This window comes from Gorilla gorilla, chromosome 16, assembly GCF_029281585.2.
Source record: "Gorilla gorilla gorilla isolate KB3781 chromosome 16, NHGRI_mGorGor1-v2.1_pri, whole genome shotgun sequence".
Taxonomy (NCBI): Eukaryota; Metazoa; Chordata; class Mammalia; order Primates; family Hominidae; genus Gorilla; species Gorilla gorilla.
The window spans coordinates 40,863,289-40,881,105 of NC_073240.2; the positions used below are offsets into that span (position 1 = coordinate 40,863,289).

At 39.1% G+C, this 17,817-nt stretch overlaps 1 protein-coding gene across 4 annotated transcripts in view; it reads left to right on the forward strand.

Moving 5' to 3' along the window:
* The first annotated feature begins 873 nt into the window (after positions 1–873).
* The window catches only part of BUB1B (BUB1 mitotic checkpoint serine/threonine kinase B), a 60,336-nt gene continuing 43,392 nt past the window's right edge, over positions 874–17,817 (forward strand). Inside the window, exons 1-5 of one of the 4 annotated variants that reach the window (XM_019011019.4) lie at positions 874–1,474; positions 5,306–5,449; positions 10,169–10,228; positions 10,644–10,788; positions 16,572–16,768. In XM_019011019.4, the coding sequence (XP_018866564.4) occupies positions 1,440–1,474; positions 5,306–5,449; positions 10,169–10,228; positions 10,644–10,788; positions 16,572–16,768 (581 nt within the window). In that variant the 5' untranslated portion in view covers positions 874–1,439. Of the gene's footprint in view, positions 1,797–5,305; positions 5,450–10,168; positions 10,229–10,643; positions 10,789–16,571; positions 16,769–17,817 lie in introns of all 4 variants that reach the window. The other 3 variants (XM_055363363.2, XM_055363362.2, XM_055363361.2) reach the window with 3 other exon arrangements.

Below are 17,817 nucleotides of genomic sequence, written 5' to 3' on the forward strand. Positions count from 1 at the left end.
TGTTACCCATTGGAGAATGACAATAAGCCAACAACAAGAGTAGAGGCGAGAAATGGAGAGAGGCCCAGTCCACATGAGTCCTGGGTTAAGCTTTATCTGAAGTCTTTTATATATAAAAGACAGTAAATTCCCTTTTCCGAGTAGGCCTATTTAAGTTGGATTTCTACTTCTTTGGAATCAAGAGTCCTGACGATTCAGAGGAAAGAAGGACTTATATAACATGAACAAAGACAGAAAGCTGGGAACTAAGAACGAGAGGGTAGTGGACAGTATCCTCAGCACCTGCCTCTGGGAAGTGCCACCTCTCTGACCATCCCCATAGTCATAAAGGAGAACTCCCCTGTACCTGGGCTTTCTTAAATGACCCTGTTCCTTCCTCAAGGTGGCTAATGCCTGTAATCGCAGCTACTGCGGAGGCTGAGGTGGGAGGATCACTTGACCCCGGGAGTTGGAGGCTGGAGTGAGCCATGATGGGGCTACTGCACTCCAGCCTGGGCAACAGAGCAGGAAGAAGACCCTGTCTCTAAAACAAAACCAACCAACCAAACAAACAAAAAGACTCTACTCCCCTGGTCACATCTGAGCTATCACAATTTCTTCCTCAGAAAATTGAAATTGCGACGAACAGTTTAATGTCAGTCAAGGCTAGTACCCTGAAGGGGAAAAGAGGTAACACCTTGGGAACCATAGCATGGCTGTGTTTACTGCTTGTGGACTGAGCAGAAGAGAAAGCAAGACAGTATCATCACTTTATAGATGAGGAAAACTGATGGTCAGAAAGATTATGTAGCTTGCCTAAGGTTGCACATTTGGTATGATTTTACAGAACTAGAATCCAGCTTTTTGAATTCAAGGGTGGGGCAGGAAACAGCTAGGTCAGTGGCCTAAGAACTCCGGACCGGTGAGATTTGCGGCAGACAGCAGCGGTAGTCACCCTACAAGAGTCACGCCAAGTGCCAGCACTCAGAGACATCTCCCAACACTCAAAACAGCAAAGAAGTTCTGGTGCTTTAAGTGTTCCTCGCTCGGCTCAGAGACTCGCCTTCGAGCCGCGACTCAAGACAGCACCTGTGGGGAATTTGTTTTGCCTAAGCCTGCTGCACTTCCACGGCCATTGAATCCCAAAAACTACAATTCCCATTATGCACCGCGAGTTCGCGGACTAAACCGGCATAAACTACAAGCCCCAGAATGCCTTGGGCGAGACGCGAGAGCACGGAGGAACGGAGGGGCGTGGCCACGTCGACCGCGCGGGACCGTTAAATTTGAAACTTGGCGGGTAGGGGTGTGGGCTTGAGGTGGCCGGTTTGTAAGGGAGTCGTGTGCGTGCCTTGGTCGCTTCTGTAGCTCCGAGGGCAGGTTGCGGAAGAAAGCCCAGGCGGTCTGTGGCCCAGAGGAAAGGCCTGCAGCAGGACGAGGACCTGAGCCAGGAATGCAGGATGGCGGCGGTGAAGAAGGAAGGGGGTGCTCTGAGGTAGGTACGGGAGAAAGCTGCTGGGGGCTGGGCCTGAGAGGACACGGCCTGGTAGGCAATAGAAGGCTCCGCTCGGAGCAGTCGAGGGGGAGATCGGCACCGTCAGAACAGACCCCACCGGAGCCTCCTTCCTTTTGGAGTAGAATGCCGGAGGTGGAGGTGAAAACGCAGTGGACTGAGGGCACGTGCGAATCCTGCCGCATCCAGCTTCAAAGCGAAGAAGGCTGCGGGACCCCAGCGGAACAAAGAGTTTGGAAGTTGTAATGTGGTCTGTTTGTAACTCAGCTCAGCCACCTGCTAGTTGTTTGACCTTGGGCAAATCGTATGTATGGAAAATGCTGATGTTAGTGCTGCCTTACGTGGTTCTGGGGGAATTCAAAGTATTTGTTAAGTAACTGCTTCCAAATAAGCGCTCAACAAATGGCAGGTGCTATGCCAATAGCACAGAGATCTGAAAGCCTTTAGCCAATATCATAGAGATCTAAATTATGCCAATAACATAGAGATCTAAAAGCCTTTCTCTGCATGTTTGCGGCTTTTCCTTGTATTAAAAAAAACTATATGGCAGTTCTAGGTTGGAAATCTGTATGTGTTTTCACTGTGGTGCCCGCAATACCTAGATAAGTGCTATGTCATGGGCTCTTTCATTCATGTAACAAGTATTTTTTTGGCTAAGCTCTGAGTGCAGCAAATATACAGACACAAAAATCTCAACCCTCATGAAGCTTAAGTTCTGGGATGGGATGAAGATGGAGGAGTCAGACAATAAAGACAAACTGTTAGGTGGAGATGTGGTCAGTACTAAAAAAAAAAAAATAAAGCAAGTGGGTGTAGTGAGTATTGGGGGTGGGGATTGGTGCAATTTTAGCTTAAACACTGGAGCCTCACTGAGGAGATGTCATTTTGGTCAAGACTTGAAGGAATCTCAAAAGCTAGAGGTTCTATATCTGAGGGGAGTACAAAGGCTGAGGGTGAGAGCTGGGGGAGGAAGTTGCACCTGGCATGTCCAAGGCCATTTTCACTGGAGCAGAATTAACTAGAAGAGTAAAAGGATATTATGTAAAAATGGTGAAGATGCAGATTGTAAGGACTTAGCTTTTACTCTAGTTGTAATCAAAAGTCATTGGAAGGTTTTGAGCAAAGGAAAGACATAATCTGACTTGGGTTTAAATGGGGTCACTTTGGCTGTAGTGTTGAATACACTAAAGGCAGCAAAGGATGGAAGCAAGGGACACCAGTTAAGAGGTTATTGAAATAATTCAGCTCAAAAGTGAGTTGAGCCAGGTGGAAAACAGTGGAGATGATGATAAGTGGTTGATTTCTGTATATATTTTGTATACATTTTGTATACAAAATGTATACATTTTGAAGGTAGAACCAGTAGGACTTGCTGACTGACTGAGGGGTATGAGAAGGGCATCAAAGTTGGCACTAAGATTTTTGGCTTGGGTAACTGAAGAATGGGATTGCCATTTATTTGAGAAAGAGGAAGACTGTGGGAGGAGCAGGTCTGGGAGGAAGTGGGGGCAGTCTTAGCTCAATTTGGGATATTTAACTGAGATAGTGTAATTCACTATTTTTAAGAGCAAGAGAAGAAAGTTCAGATGAATTCAACAAACAGGGCATAATAGTGTTATATCTTGTATTAGATCATGGGCATACAAAAATAAATGGCATAGCCCTTACCTTTACAGAATTCACACAATATACAGCAGGTCCTGGTATAACATCTTTTCGTTATAATGTTGATGAGAAAAAAAATCAATTCATTGCGGGGCTGCTGTGTATGTGGAGTTTTCATGTTTTCCACATGTCTGCATGGGTTTCATTAGGTACTCCAGTTTCCTTCTACATCCCAAAGATGTGCCTGTTAATTGGCGTGTCTAAATGATCCCAGTCTGAATGGGTGTGAATGTGAGTGCTCCCTGTGATGGAGTGGTGTCCTGTCCAGGGTTGGTTCTTCTCTGAGTTGCTGAGATGGGCTCTGGCCACCCTCAACCCCGAACTAGAATAAGTGAGTTGGAAAATGAATGAAGGAATGAATACAAATTACTGTAAAATAAAAATCTGTAAAGGCTGGGAGCAGTGGCTCACACCTGTAATCCCAGCACTTCGGGAGGCTGAGGCAACAGGATTGCTTGAGCTCAGCGGTTCAAGACCAGCCTGGGCAACATAGTAAGACCTGTCTCTATTTAAAAAGTTTATATAAAGTGTGTATGATAATCATACAAATGCATGACAATAAACAATGCCTTATGAAAGTGTCCAGCATGCCCACTATAATGTTACTATTTGTTTTTTGAACTTTGTGGTGGTAGGAGGTACTTCTTGAAATTTTCACTCTCAAACATTTATTCCTTGAGTTAACCCACCAACACTATGACTGCAGTCATTCACTGATTTGCCAAAAATTGGGTAAATGATTATTTTTTGTTTTCATTAATTGTTCTTAAGTGTATGGATAGCTCACATTTATTTCAATATTTAGTATTAAAAATGTTTGTTTCGAGTCTTCATTCAGAAGTTTGGTGACGTTTTCGTGACCAGAAATATGCCATAGGAACTTAACTTTTGTTTATGTCGATCAGCCTGTGGTAAAATTGGTTTTGTTACATGTCATTTTGATTAAAGTCATAGTTTCCAAGAAGCTGTCTCCAACGAGTTTTCAGTGCTCATCTAGACTGAAGTCCCATATAACTTTCACTCTATTTCAAAGATTAGTGCCAATGTGTCTCTTTTTGTTTTAAGTCCAGAGGTAATGTCTCTTGGATGTAGTCTTCTATCTAACCATTGCAGGGCTCTGAATTGCAGAATACATAATGGGAATTACCTCCAAAACGTTTCGGGGGTTTTCTCAGTAGGCTTGGTAGAATTGGGTGTGAGGATGCAGGGAATTGTGACTAGTAAACTGTGTTTGTTTGCTTCTGCTTTTAGCTACTTATATGTACAAACTTCAGTTTTGAATCATCATTGAAACATGGGACATTAGTCTCACCCATACTTTGCTAATTTTAATGTTTTTTTTTTTGAGACAGGGTCTTGCTCTGTTGCCCAGGCTGCAGTGCAGTGGTGTGATCATGGCTCACTGCAGCTTCGACCTCCTGAACCCAAGCAATGCTCCCACCTCAGTCTTCTAAGTAGCCACGACCACGGGCGTGTACCACCACTCCTGGCTAATTTTTCACTTTTTGTAGAGATGGGGGTCTTCCTATGTTGCCCAGGGTGGTGTTGAACTCCTGGGCTCAAGCACTTCTCCTGCCTCAGCCTCCCAAAGTGGTAGGATTACAGGCATGAGCTACCATATCCGGCACTAATTTTAAATTAAACTAGATGATGCATTCAATGGTAGGCATAGAATTACTTGTTGCCTTTTTGTCTACTTTGCCAAATTTATAACACTTTTGTTCCCTTCTTTTCTTTCTGCCTTAAGCCCTATTCATTTTTTTTTTTTTTTTTTTAAAGAAAGAGGCAGGGTCTTGCTATGTTGCCCAGGCTGGTATCAAACTCCTGGCTCAAGAAATCCTCCCACTTCGGCCTCACAAAGTGGTGGGATTACAGGTGTGAGCCACCGCACGTGGCCATTCCCTATTCTTATAGTACTGTGTACGATATCCTTGCCAAGTTGTCTTCCATCAGGCAATACTGTAGCCATAAACTTGAAAAACAGCTAACAAAGAAGCTTAGGCATATAATAATAATAATAATTCTGTGTCAGTCCACTATATTCAACCCAAGACCATGAATAATCACCTTTCGGAAGACATTTACAATAATCTAGTGCTATAATAGTCAATGTTGGTATGAGATTTACATTTGTTTCCTTCTTCACAGTGAAGCCATGTCCCTGGAGGGAGATGAATGGGAACTGAGTAAAGAAAATGTACAACCTTTAAGGCAAGGGCGGATCATGTCCACGCTTCAGGGAGCACTGGCACAAGAATCTGCCTGTAACAATACTCTTCAGCAGCAGAAACGGTGTGTAGAATGGCTGAGTCTCAACCTGTCGTCATTCATCCCAAATGTTGTAGATAACGTGGGTGTGGATCCATGAGAGATGGCATAATGAGTACTTTTCAAAAATTGGTAGTATGAGAATCTGTTCTCTACCTGCTTTCGTATCACATGACAGCTATCTGAAGATGTCCTCAGGTATAATTAAGAACAAGGGCTATAGGATTTCATTTCACTGTGGTGCAGCGAAACTCTTTTTATCAATAGAAATACATTTTATACAGGGGTCAGTGATAAGCATAGTAAAACAAGTATTATATTGCAGTGCTTCCCAAAAGTATTATGTTAGGAAGTTATTTTTGAGAGCATGACAAAAAAAGAAGTGGTCTCCAAAGACATGTAAACCTCAGAACAATTGAATTTATACCAGAAAGTTCTCAATAATGATTTAACAAACTCTGGATAAATAAAAGCTGAAAAATACTCTTATGTTATTCAAATGGACCTGTGGATCTCCTTTAACTAATACATGTTTTGATAAATATGCTTTTTTAAAAAAAGGTAAATCAGAATATCAGTTTCTACCTTCAATCTCTGACAAAAAGAAATACTGCCATTACTGGCAAAATATCATAATTTGGGATTATAATGCAATGACTATTCTTATTCATCTCTTTGGATTTTTTTTTTTTTTTTTTAATATGACAGGGTCTCCCTCTATCACCCAGGTTGGAGTACAGTGGCCTGATTTCAGCTCACTGCAACCTCTGCCTCCCAGTTTTAAGTGATTCTCCCACCTCAGCCTCCCAAATAGCTGGGATTACAGGCGTGCGCCGCCACGCCTGGGTAATTTTTGTATTTTTAGTAGAGTTGGGTCCTTGCCATGTTGGCTGTGCTGGTCTTGAACTCCTGAGCTCAAGTGATCCGCCCACCTTGGCATCCTAAAGTGCTGGGATTACAGGTGTAAGCTACCGCACTCAGCCTCATTCATCATATTTTTTCATGTTACATGCATCAGTAGATTGCTCTTTTTATTGCTGAATAGGATTTCATTTATTTATTCACCAATTGATGAATATTTAGATTCTTCCAGTTTTGTGCTTTATAAATAATGTTGCTATGGACATTCTTGAACAAGGCTTTTTGTAGACATAATTTTCTCTCTCTCTCTTTTTTTTTTTTTCTTTTAGAGACGGAGTCTCGCTCTTTCGGCCAGGCTGGAGTGCAGTGGCACGATCTTGGCTCACTGGAAGCTCTGCCTCCTGGGTTCACGCCAATCTCCTGCCTCAGCCTTCTGAGTAGCTGGGACTACAGGTGCCTGCCACCAGGCCCAGCTAATTTTTTCTATTTTTTAGTAGAGACGGGGTTTCACCGTGTTAGCCAGGATGGTCTCGATCTCCTGACCTTGTGATCCACCCGCCTCAGCCTCCCAAAGTGCTGGGATTACAGGCGTGAGCCACCACGCCTGGCAGTAGACATAATTTTCATTTCCCTTGGAGTGGAATTGTTGGACCATAGAATAGATGTATGTTTAACTGTTGAAGAAACTGGTTTACCAAAGAAGTTGTAACATTTTACATTTCTACCAGCAACTCATGAGAGTTCATTTGTACCAAATCCACTCCAGTATTTGGTGTTGTCGATCTTTTTTGTTTTAGCCATTCTAGTTTTGTGGAGTTGTGTCTCATTACTTTGCATTTCCCTGGTGACTAATAATGGTGAACGTTTTTTCACATGGTTTTTGGTCTTTTGTATATCTTCTTTTGTGGTGTATCTGTTTAGATATTTTGCCCAGTTTTCAAATTGTGTTGTAGGGGTTCTTTATTTACTTTTCCCAGGAGTATAGATTCAAGTTTCGCTGATTCAAGTTTCAGGAGCATAGATTCAAGATTCCCTGAATCTATGCTCCCCAGTAGGGGTTCTTTATATAGTCTCTATACTAGTCTTTTATCAAATATATGTGTTGCAAATTTTTTTTCCCTCACCCATGGCTGTTTATTTTCTGGGTGTTTTTTTTTTTTAAACTGCTAAGTTTTAAATTTTGATGAAGTTCAATTCATTAGTGTTTTTCTTTTATGGTTAGCACTTTTTGTGTCCTCTTCAGGAGACTTTTGCCTACCCCAAAGTGACAAAGTTACTCTCTTATGTTTTCTTTTACTAGCTTCATTTTAGCTTTTTTTTTGTTTTTTTTTTTTTTTTTGAGACGGAGTTTTGCTCTTGTTGCCCAGGCTGGAGCGCAATCTCAGCTCACTGCAACCTCCGCCTCCCGGGTTCAAGTGATTCTCCTGCCTCAGCCTCCCGAGTAGCTGGGATTACAGGCACGCACCACCATGCCCGGCTAATGTTTTGTATTTTTAGTAGAGATGGGGTTTCCCCATGGCCAGGCTGGTCTTGAACTTCTGACCTCAGGTGATCCGCCCGCCTCGGCCTCCCAGAGTGCTGGGATTACGGGCATGAGCCACTGCTCCCAGCCAAGCATTATTTTAGCTTTTATGTTTAGGTGTATGATTTTTCTTAAATTTATCCTTGTATATGGTGTGGGGTTGGAGTAAACAAGTTTTTTTCCTCTCATATGGGTTATCTTTCTAGTTGTTCTGCCTCCATTTGTTAGATTTTTTTTTTTTTCCTTTCCTCATTGAATTGTGTTGGGGCCCTTTTCAAAAATCATTTGACCACATATGTGTGGGTTATTTCTGGACTCTATATTCTGTTCCATTGATCAAATTGTCTGTCCTTTCACCAATAAAATACACTGTTTTGATTAGTTTTACATAGCAAGTCCAGCAGAGTGAGTTCTACAGCTTTTGTTCTTTTCAAAATTGCTTTAGTTATTCTTGGTCCTTTGCCTTTGCAAACAAATTTTGAAATCATCTTGTCAATTTCTAGAAAAGAGCCTACTGAAAAAGAAAAAAAAAAAAAAAAAGGCTGGGCACGGTGGCTCAAGCCTCAAGTGAGGTAGGAGAATCACTTGAACCTAGGAGGTGGAGGTTGCAGTGAGCCGAGATTGCGCCATTGCACTCTAGCCTGGGTAGCAACAGCGAAATTCCGTCTCAAAAAAAAAAAAAAAAGAAAAAGAGAAAAGAAAAGAAAAGAGCCTACTGGGATTTTGGTTACATTGGTTTGAATCTATAGATCAATTGGTAGGATTGCTGATTTTTATCAGTAGTGCCTTAGATTTTATTGTTTTACCATTTCTGCAGATAATCTCATTATTTCACACTTTAATTGCCATATTAGCCTCATAACTGTGGTCCCTTCTTCTAATGCCTGGCTATCCTTATAAAGTTGCTTGATTAATCTTTCTGAAATCTTATATTTAAGATGCCCTCCAATTAAAGAACCAATAGTGGCTGGAGTAGATGGAATCCAAAGTCTTTAAATTTACATTTAAAGCGTGTGCTTCTTACTTCTCCAGGGGTCTCCATTTGCTCTCGGTACTGACTTTATGTTATAGCTTAGGGTTCACTCACCTTCCTTTGGATGGGCTCTTCCACCTTCGTAATTTTATTCAATATTAGTTTCCCTCTGTCTTGAAAAAACTGTTTTTCTTTCAAATTCCATGGTTCCTTCAGAGTCTCACCTTCTGAGGCTGCTTCTGTGATACCTCCTTTTGACTTCTTAAAGCCTTTACTATCCATTCTTGGCAACTGTAATTTAGTATCCTGCTTTGTATTACTAGTTCATTTTTCATTTGTGTACTTTGTTTTTCTTATTAGAGTATAAATTCCCATGTGTCAGGGACTAATTATTTTTAGATCAAACATAACTGCTTATCCAATTTTTATTAATCATTATCCAAATTCTGGCTTATTACCTAATTCTTCCCGTCTATTCTAACTGGTCAGTCTTAATTTGGTCTTAGCCCTCTGCCTTTCCCAGCTTTTTATAGTTATATTTTACCCTTTTTTTGAGGTATTCTCCAAATTATTTATGGTATTATTCTTCTCTGACCAATGTTACCCATGGAAGTTTTTTTTGAACTTTAAAATTCTTATTTATATATTTGTTCATGTGTGTAAACCCTTTACATTTAAGACTAGTCAACCTAATAAGAAAGTACTATTATTATCCCCATTTTACAAATGAGGAAACTGAAAACAGTTTTAAGTAGCTTGTCCGTGTTACTCAGCTTGTGATTGGTGGAGCTGAATTTGAATCTAGGTTGTCTTGTTCCAGAGTTCTTAACTGCTGTGTAGTATTAATACTACTTTTCTGTATGTTGTCTTGAAATTTGTTTCTCTAATTTCTATATATTTTCTCTCTCTTCTTATGTTAAGTAGAATCTTAATTATTTCTATTCTTTTTTTTTTTTTGAGACAGAGTCTTGCTCTGTGGCCCAGGCTGGAGTGCAGTGCTGCAATCTCTGCTCACTGCAGCCTCTACTTCCAGGTTCAAGTGCTCCTCCCACCTCAGCCTCCCGAGTAGCTGGGATTACAGGTGCTTGGCACCACACCCAGCTAATTTTTGTGTTTTTAGTAGAGATGGGGTTTCACCATGTTGCCCAGGCTGGTCTCAAACTTCTAACCTCGAGTGATCCACCCCACTTGGCCTCCCAAAGTGTCGGGATTACAGGCATCAGCCACCATGCCTGGCCTTTTTCTATTCTTTAACAAACCCATAAACTCTAGTGCAATAATTTAGATCAATATTACCTACTTATTACATGAATAAAAATGGAAGTGATACTTGTTCATTGGCTGTTGTCACTATTGCATATGCTAACTTTTTCTGTTTACATTTCAGGGCATTTGAATATGAAATTCGATTTTACACTGGAAATGACCCTCTGGATGTTTGGGATAGGTGGGTCTTTTTATTTCACAAGGACAATAGAAACATTAACAGATAAGTCCTTATGGCCATGTTTCTCAAATTGGGGTATATGGAGTGTGTGTCAGAGTAGACAGTGGTGTCCTGGGGGCACAGAGATCCAGAATAATCATAATATATCTTCCTGAGGTGTTTAAGATTCAAGAAATTTCAAGTTTATGATGTACGACTTTGAACTACACCCTTCTATCCCTATCCTCAGTTTTCCCCAGAAGCATGTACTAGAGATACTTTGGAGAAGTTTGAGGGATACAGGCTTAGGGTATGTCATTGAGGACCTCAAAAGAAACATACTTTACTTCTGCTAAAATCCAGAATGGGTCTTGGAGCAAGAACAAAAGTACATGTTAAATTTAAAATGTGTTCTTATCTTTTTCTTCCCATTTAGGTATATCAGCTGGACAGAGCAGAACTATCCTCAAGGTGGGAAGGAGAGTAATATGTCAACGTTATTAGAAAGAGCTGTAGAAGCACTACAAGGAGAAAAACGATATTATAGTGATCCTCGATTTCTCAATCTCTGGCTTAAATTAGTAAGTCTTTCTCAAGTGCCATCTGAGTTTTAAATATTAAACTAAGAGATTTTCTCTAGAGGTATCTGGTATACCAAAAAAAAAAAGTAAAACAGCCATTTTGAACCATTTAGTAGATTGGAAACATTTAATAAATATGCAATACTTCTTAAATTGGTTCTACTTAAAGGTGGACTTAAATATAGTATAATAAGGTATTTTCGCCCCTTTAAGATTGATCGCAAAGTCTGTAGATCTCTCAGTGAGTATGGATTAATAATTTATTTTATGTTTTGAAATAAGGTCTCACTCTGTCACCCAGGCTGGAGTGCAGTGGCTCCATCATGGCTTACTGCAGTCTAAACCTCCTGGGCTCAAGCAATCCTCTCGCCTCAGCCTCGTGAGTAGCTGGGACTACAGGTGCTGTGCCATTACGTCCGGCTAATTTTTTAATTTTTAATAGAGATGACTTCTCTCTCTGTTACCCAGGCTGGTCTTGAACTCCTGAGCTCAAGCCATCCTCCCACTTTGGCCTCCCAAAGTGCTGGGATTATAGGCGTGAGCCAACACCCCTAGTCCGGATTACTTATTTATTTATTCTAAACATAACTGGGTGCAGTGGTTCATGTCTGTAGTCCCAACACTTTGGGAGGCTGAGGTGGGCTGATCGCTTCAGCCCAGGAGTTCAAGACTAGTCAGGGCAAAATTGGTGAAACCCCATCTCATAAAGTACAGAAATTAACGAGGTGTGGTGGCATAGCACCTGTAGTCCCAGCTACTCAGGAGGCTGAGGTGGGAGTGTCGGTTGAGCCCGGGAAGTCCAGACTACAGTGAGCCGAGATTGCACCACTGTCCGCCAGCCCAAGTGACAGAGCAAGATCCTGTCTCAAAAAAACAACCAAAACAGAAAAACATAATTGGGCCATTCAACTGTACTGGAGGAGGAGGTGCAGGAGCTAACATTTGGCAGCAGTGTGGTTGTTTGGGGAAAAAATTCCCTCTGTGATTCTGGTATCCCTTTCACTCCTTTATGAAAGTCATCAACATAAAGAAGTGATATTTTAGTTTTTTATTGGTCTTTGGACTTTTTTCACCTAGTATATTGCTACAGCCAAAAATGTCTGCCTCAGCTGGGCATGGTGGCTCATGCCTGTAATCCCAGCACTACTTTGTACTGTCTTACTTGACATGTAGGAAAAACATAATTTTTATTAAAAAAATGACCACTGTTTCTTAGACATTAATATTACTGCTTTTATTCTAAAATAAATTTAAAAAAAACAATAAATATTTGGAATTATTTACAACCACTACAATATGATGAAATATTGACATTAAAACTGATAAGATTTCTTACTAAAATAAATCTCTTGGCATTAAAACTGATAAGATTTCTTAATAAAATAAAGTAAGAAATTTCTTACTAAAATAAAGAAATAAATTTCTTAGTAAAATAAAGTAATAAAGTAAGAAATAAATTTCTTACTAAAATAAAGAAATAAATTTCTTACTAAAATAAAGTAATAAAGTAAGAAACAAATTTCTTACTAAAATAAAGTAATAAAGTAAGAAAGAAATTTCTTACTAAAGTCTTAAGGAGGACTGATTTTAAACTTCCAATACAGTTGACCCTTGAACAACACAGGGCTTAGGTGTGCCCACCCCTCACCCAGTTGAAAGTCTGCATATAACTTTTGGCCCCCAAAATTATTAATAGCCTACTGTTGACCAGATGCCTTACCAATAACATAAAGTTGATGAACACATAGTTTGTATGCCATATGTATTATATCTTTTTTTTTTTACAACAATGTTAGCTAGAGAAAAGAAAATGTTATTAAGAAAATTATAAGGAAGAGAACGTATATTTAATAGTCATTAAGTGGATGATTGTAAAGATCTTCATCCTCATCTTCACATTGAGTAGGCTGAGGAGGAAGAAAACGGGTGCGTCTTGCTGTCTCACGGGTGGCAGAGATGGAAGAAAATCTGTGTATATGTGAACCTATGCAGTTCAGACCTGCGTTGTTCAAGGGTCAACTGTAGTTACAAGTATTAAAAATTAGGTAAATCCTGAAGGCATAAGGTATCTTGATTTCCTCAGGACATTCGACAAATATTTTTACATCCTTAGTGAAAGGTTGGAGAAATTACCCTATGGATATTAGTTACAGAAACTTATAATGAAGAATGGCACCCAAAGAATGCTAAACAGATTTGTTAGCCTGGAGTCTGTGGACCCTGGTGGTGTAACAATGGATTTTGTCCTTCATTTGTCACTAGCCTAAATAATATCTTTACATGTAATTTATTAAAAGATTGGAGACTGGGTGTGGTGGCTCCCACCTGTAATCCCAGCACTTTGGGAGGCCAAGGTAGGTGTATCATCTGAGGTTAGGAGTTCGAGACCAACCTGGCCAACATGGTGAAACCTCATCTCTACTAAAAATACAAAAAATGCAAAAATGAGCCGCACGTGGTGGTGCGCACATGTAATCCCAGTTACTCGGGAGGCTGAGGCAGGAGAATCGCTTGAACCCAGGAGACAGAGGTTGCATGAACTGAGATCATGCCACTGCACTCCAGCCTGGGCGACAGAGCGAGACTCAGTCTCAGAAAAAAAGATTAAAAAAAAAAAAAAATGATTGGACTAGCTGCACCTCTAAAGTGACTTTTAATCCCAGGATTCTACGATTATATTTAATTGGAGTTGTTAAAAGTAACAATTAATTAGAATAATTTATCTGTTTATTTTTGATAACCTGGTGCTTGTACTGAAGAAGAATAATATCATGAAGTAAAAAGCATAATCTAGATCAGTGCTACTGAAAGAAGGGTTTGCATACTGTTTGAGATAAGTACAAAAATTGAAAGTGAGCTTTTGGAAACTTTGGTAACAATTTGATATTGCCGGGACATCCAAGCACATCATCATTCTTCGAGTAACTTCTGTTTTTATTGTACTTTATATCAGTCCATAATGGAACACACACATACACACAATAAAACTGGCCCCTTCGCCACAGATTATTTGAGAAGCACGGGTATAGACAACCATCAAATTCAAATGATCAGCACTAGAATGATCAGCAATAATCTGAACTTTGTATGTGGCTAATGAGGTACATATTAAACTATTGCTTTTTCTTTGTGGGTCTGGTCAAGAGGAGTAACAGATGAATTCTTCACACTACTTTCTTTCGCTTTGCAGAAGGATTTCTCCAGTCAGTTATTTTATGTGACTCCTACAGTCTAGCTAAGGAAAAAATTGTTTCTGGAAAACTTCTGGTATTTTTATTTAAAGGTATAAAATTATTTTAGTTTGGCAATTTAAGGGTTACCAAAAAAAAGGTTTATTTAACTTTTAGATCTATTAATCTAACCATATAGTCCTTTTATTTATGTTATTTCTTAAGTGATCTTATTCAGCACTCTGAATAACCTGATCTTTACTGGCTGTCCCACGCACGAGAACACCAGAACCATTCAGAAAACTCTCAAAATAGTGAAATCAATGTTAAGCTGTATTTGTGTAGTGACAGATATCAAAGACTGGATCTTATGCTGGTAGCACATTCAGAGTTATAACTTTTCTTGAAACACTACCACATATGAGAAAACATCACTAATTTAAATAAGCAAGAAAAATCCATTTACTGAATTACTGCAAAATTAAACTATAAAATACTAATTATTTTTGTTAAAGATATAAATAAAACATTCCATTTATTTAGCATTTGTTGTACTAGACCATGATTAAGGGCTGGCATATAATAGCAATGTCTTCTGAGTTTGTAGAACTTAGTTTATCTGAAAGACAAATGTGAAGCCATTAATTGTAACTGTAACAGAGAGAAAATTACGAGTTCTATAGAAACAAATACAAGAAGGACTTAACCTGGGCTAGACAATTAGGAACAGATAAATAGGAGATATTTGGTAGAGTAACAAATGGTAGCTTCTCTAGTAGTAAAAGAACTCCTAACTAGAACATTGAAATGCTATTTTTGACCAGGCATGGTGGCTCACACCTGTAATCCCAGCACTTTGGGAGGCCGAGGTGGGTGGATCACAAGGTCAAGAGATGGAGACCATCCTGGCCAATATGGTGGAACCCCATCTCTACTAAAAATACAAAAATTAGCCAGCCGTGGTGGCGGGCGCCTGTAGTCCCAGCTACTCGGGAGGCTGAGGCAGGAGAATCACTTGAACCTGGGAGGCGGAAGTTGCAGTGAGGCGAGATCGCGCCGCTGCACTCCAGCCTGGACGACAGAGTGAGACTCTGTCTCAAAAAAAAAAGAAAAAAAATGCTATTTTTATGTGAATTTAGGGATTGTTTTTAATAGCTTCTAATGCTGATTAGAGTCTGGTGGAATGAGTATTTTTGCGAATTATTAAATTTTAGCATTAACAATTTTTACAACCTTCTCAGAAAGCAATTTGTTACCTTTTAACATAGTTCTAGGAATTTCTCTTAAGGGAATAATGTAAAATGTGAAAGGTTGTATGCACGAAGTTATTTTTTATAGAATTATTTATAATTGGGCAAAATTAGAAGTTGTTTAAATATCCAGAAGTAGATGAACAATTAAATTATGGAAGCTCTATTAGATGAAACATGATGCATTCATTTAAAAATAATAGTGAAAAGACTTCGAGGTTGCAGTGAGCTATGATTGTGTCACTGCAGTCCAGCCTGGGCAACAGAGCAAGACCTTGTCTCTAGAAATAAAAAAAAAATAAAAAATAATGGTTAAGTGTAAGCAGCAGCATGGAAAAGTGAATGATGCAGTATTATAGTGGAATAAAAGCAAATTTTATTATGTTCAAAACTTTATAAGATAATACATATCCTTTCATCCTTAAGGGAAAAAAGACTGAAAAAATTTATCAAAATGTTTGTGATGTGAGGTTTTTAGTGATATTTTCCTCCCTCTTGCTAATAGAACTATCTGCATTGTATATGGTCTCATAATGTCCCTTCTAAAACACAGATTTGACTATGTCATTCCTTTGCTTATCGCTCACCCACCCTAACACATACAACAATTACTATTAGGCAGATTCAAAATTGATTAGCTTGATATTCAAGACCTATCACAGCCTTTTTCTCCAGACTACTATCTTGCCTGGACCCCTACATAACTTTTAATTTTCTGTATCTTTGCTTATGCTATTTTCTCTGGCTGAAATACCCTTCCCTTCCCATTTTCCACCTGATGAAAGTCCATTTCTCCTTCAGGGCTAAGCTCAAATGTTAACCCCTTCCTCCCCCTTTTTTTTAATTTTCTTTAGAGACAGGGTCTTACTCTGTCACCCAGGCTAGAATGCAGTGGCACCATCATAGTTCACTGCAGCCTCAAACTCTTGGGCTCAAGTGATTCTCCTGCCCCAGCCTCCTGGGTAGCTAGGACTACAGGCGCCTTCCACCATGCCCAGCTAAAGTTTTAAATTTTGTTGTAGAGACAGGGTCTTGTTATGTTGCCTAGGCTTGTCTCAAACTCCTAACCTCAAGCGATCCTCCTACTCCTACCTTGGCCTCACAAAGTGCTGTAATTACAGGCAGAAGCGACTGCACCTGGCTTATTACTCCTTCTTGAAGCCTTTACTCTCCAACTCTTCTTACAAATCGCTCAGTTTTGCCTCTTTTTTAGGTCCTCCCAGTATGGTCCTTATCACATTGTAATAATAGATTTTTTTTTCAATACAGGAGTTGCATGTAGTATCTCCAGTGATTGTTTGGCAACTAATAGACATTCAATACGTGAGTAGAAATTGGTTAACTGTTAACACTTCTGTTACAGGGGCGTTTATGCAATGAGCCTTTGGATATGTACAGTTACTTGCACAACCAAGGGATTGGTGTTTCACTTGCTCAGTTCTATATCTCATGGGCAGAAGAATATGAAGCTAGAGAAAACTTTAGGAAAGCAGATGCGATATTTCAGGAAGGGATTCAACAGAAGGCTGAACCACTAGAAAGACTACAGTCCCAGCACCGGTAAACTTTCTTTGGAGCTTGTCTTAACTCTAAAAATAATAGAAATAAATTATCTCTTTTTCGCATCTGAATAAAGTGCTTTCTGGTGGATTGGCATGTTAAGTTTACTTAGTTACTATTCAATTTTTTTTAAGATATATTTTAAAAATTTTATTTATCATAGAGTAAAATCCACTCTTTGGTATATGGTACTAGGAGTAAAAAGACTTGTGATCATCATCATTAACAAGATACAGAATAATTTCACACCCCCCAAAAGAATTCCCTTTGTAATTAGTACCTATGCTGAACCCAAACCCCTGGCAAACACTGATTTATTCTCCAGCCTGTGGTTTTGCCTTTTCCAGAGTGCCATATAAATGGAATCGTATAATATATAGCCTTTTGAGTTTGGCCTGTTTGATTTAGCATAATGCATTTGAGTTGTAAAAGTTCTTTATAGATTGTAAGTATAAGCCTTTGTCAGATATGTGATTTGAAAATATTTTCTCTCAGCTTAAGCCTGGTCTGTTCATTTTCTTAACTGTCTTTTTTAGAACAGAAGTTTTTAATTTTAAAGAAGTCTAATTTACAAGTTTTTCTTGTATGGATCGTGCTTTTGATGTTGTGTCTGAGAATTTTTTGTCTAGCCAAAGATTGTTACAGAGATTTTCATCTTCAAGTTTTCATCTTCAAGTTTTATAATTTCGCTTTTTACATTTAGATCCCTGATCCATTTTGAGTTAATTTTTGTAGAGGATAGAGGTTAAGGTTCTTTTTTAGCATATTAATGTTCATTTGTTCCAATGCCAATTGTTGAAAAGACTAATCTTTCTCCATTGAATTGCCTTTATACCTTGATTTTTAAAAAATCAGTTGATCATATTTATGTAGGTTTATTTCTATTATTCTATTTTTTCTACCGATGTACGTGTGTATCCATTAGTGTTTACCATGCTATCTAGATTACTGTACCTTTTATAGTAAGTCTAGAAATCAGATAAAATGAGTCCTCTAACTTTATTCTTATATTTAACTCTGGTAGTTCATTTGACTTTCTATATAAGTTT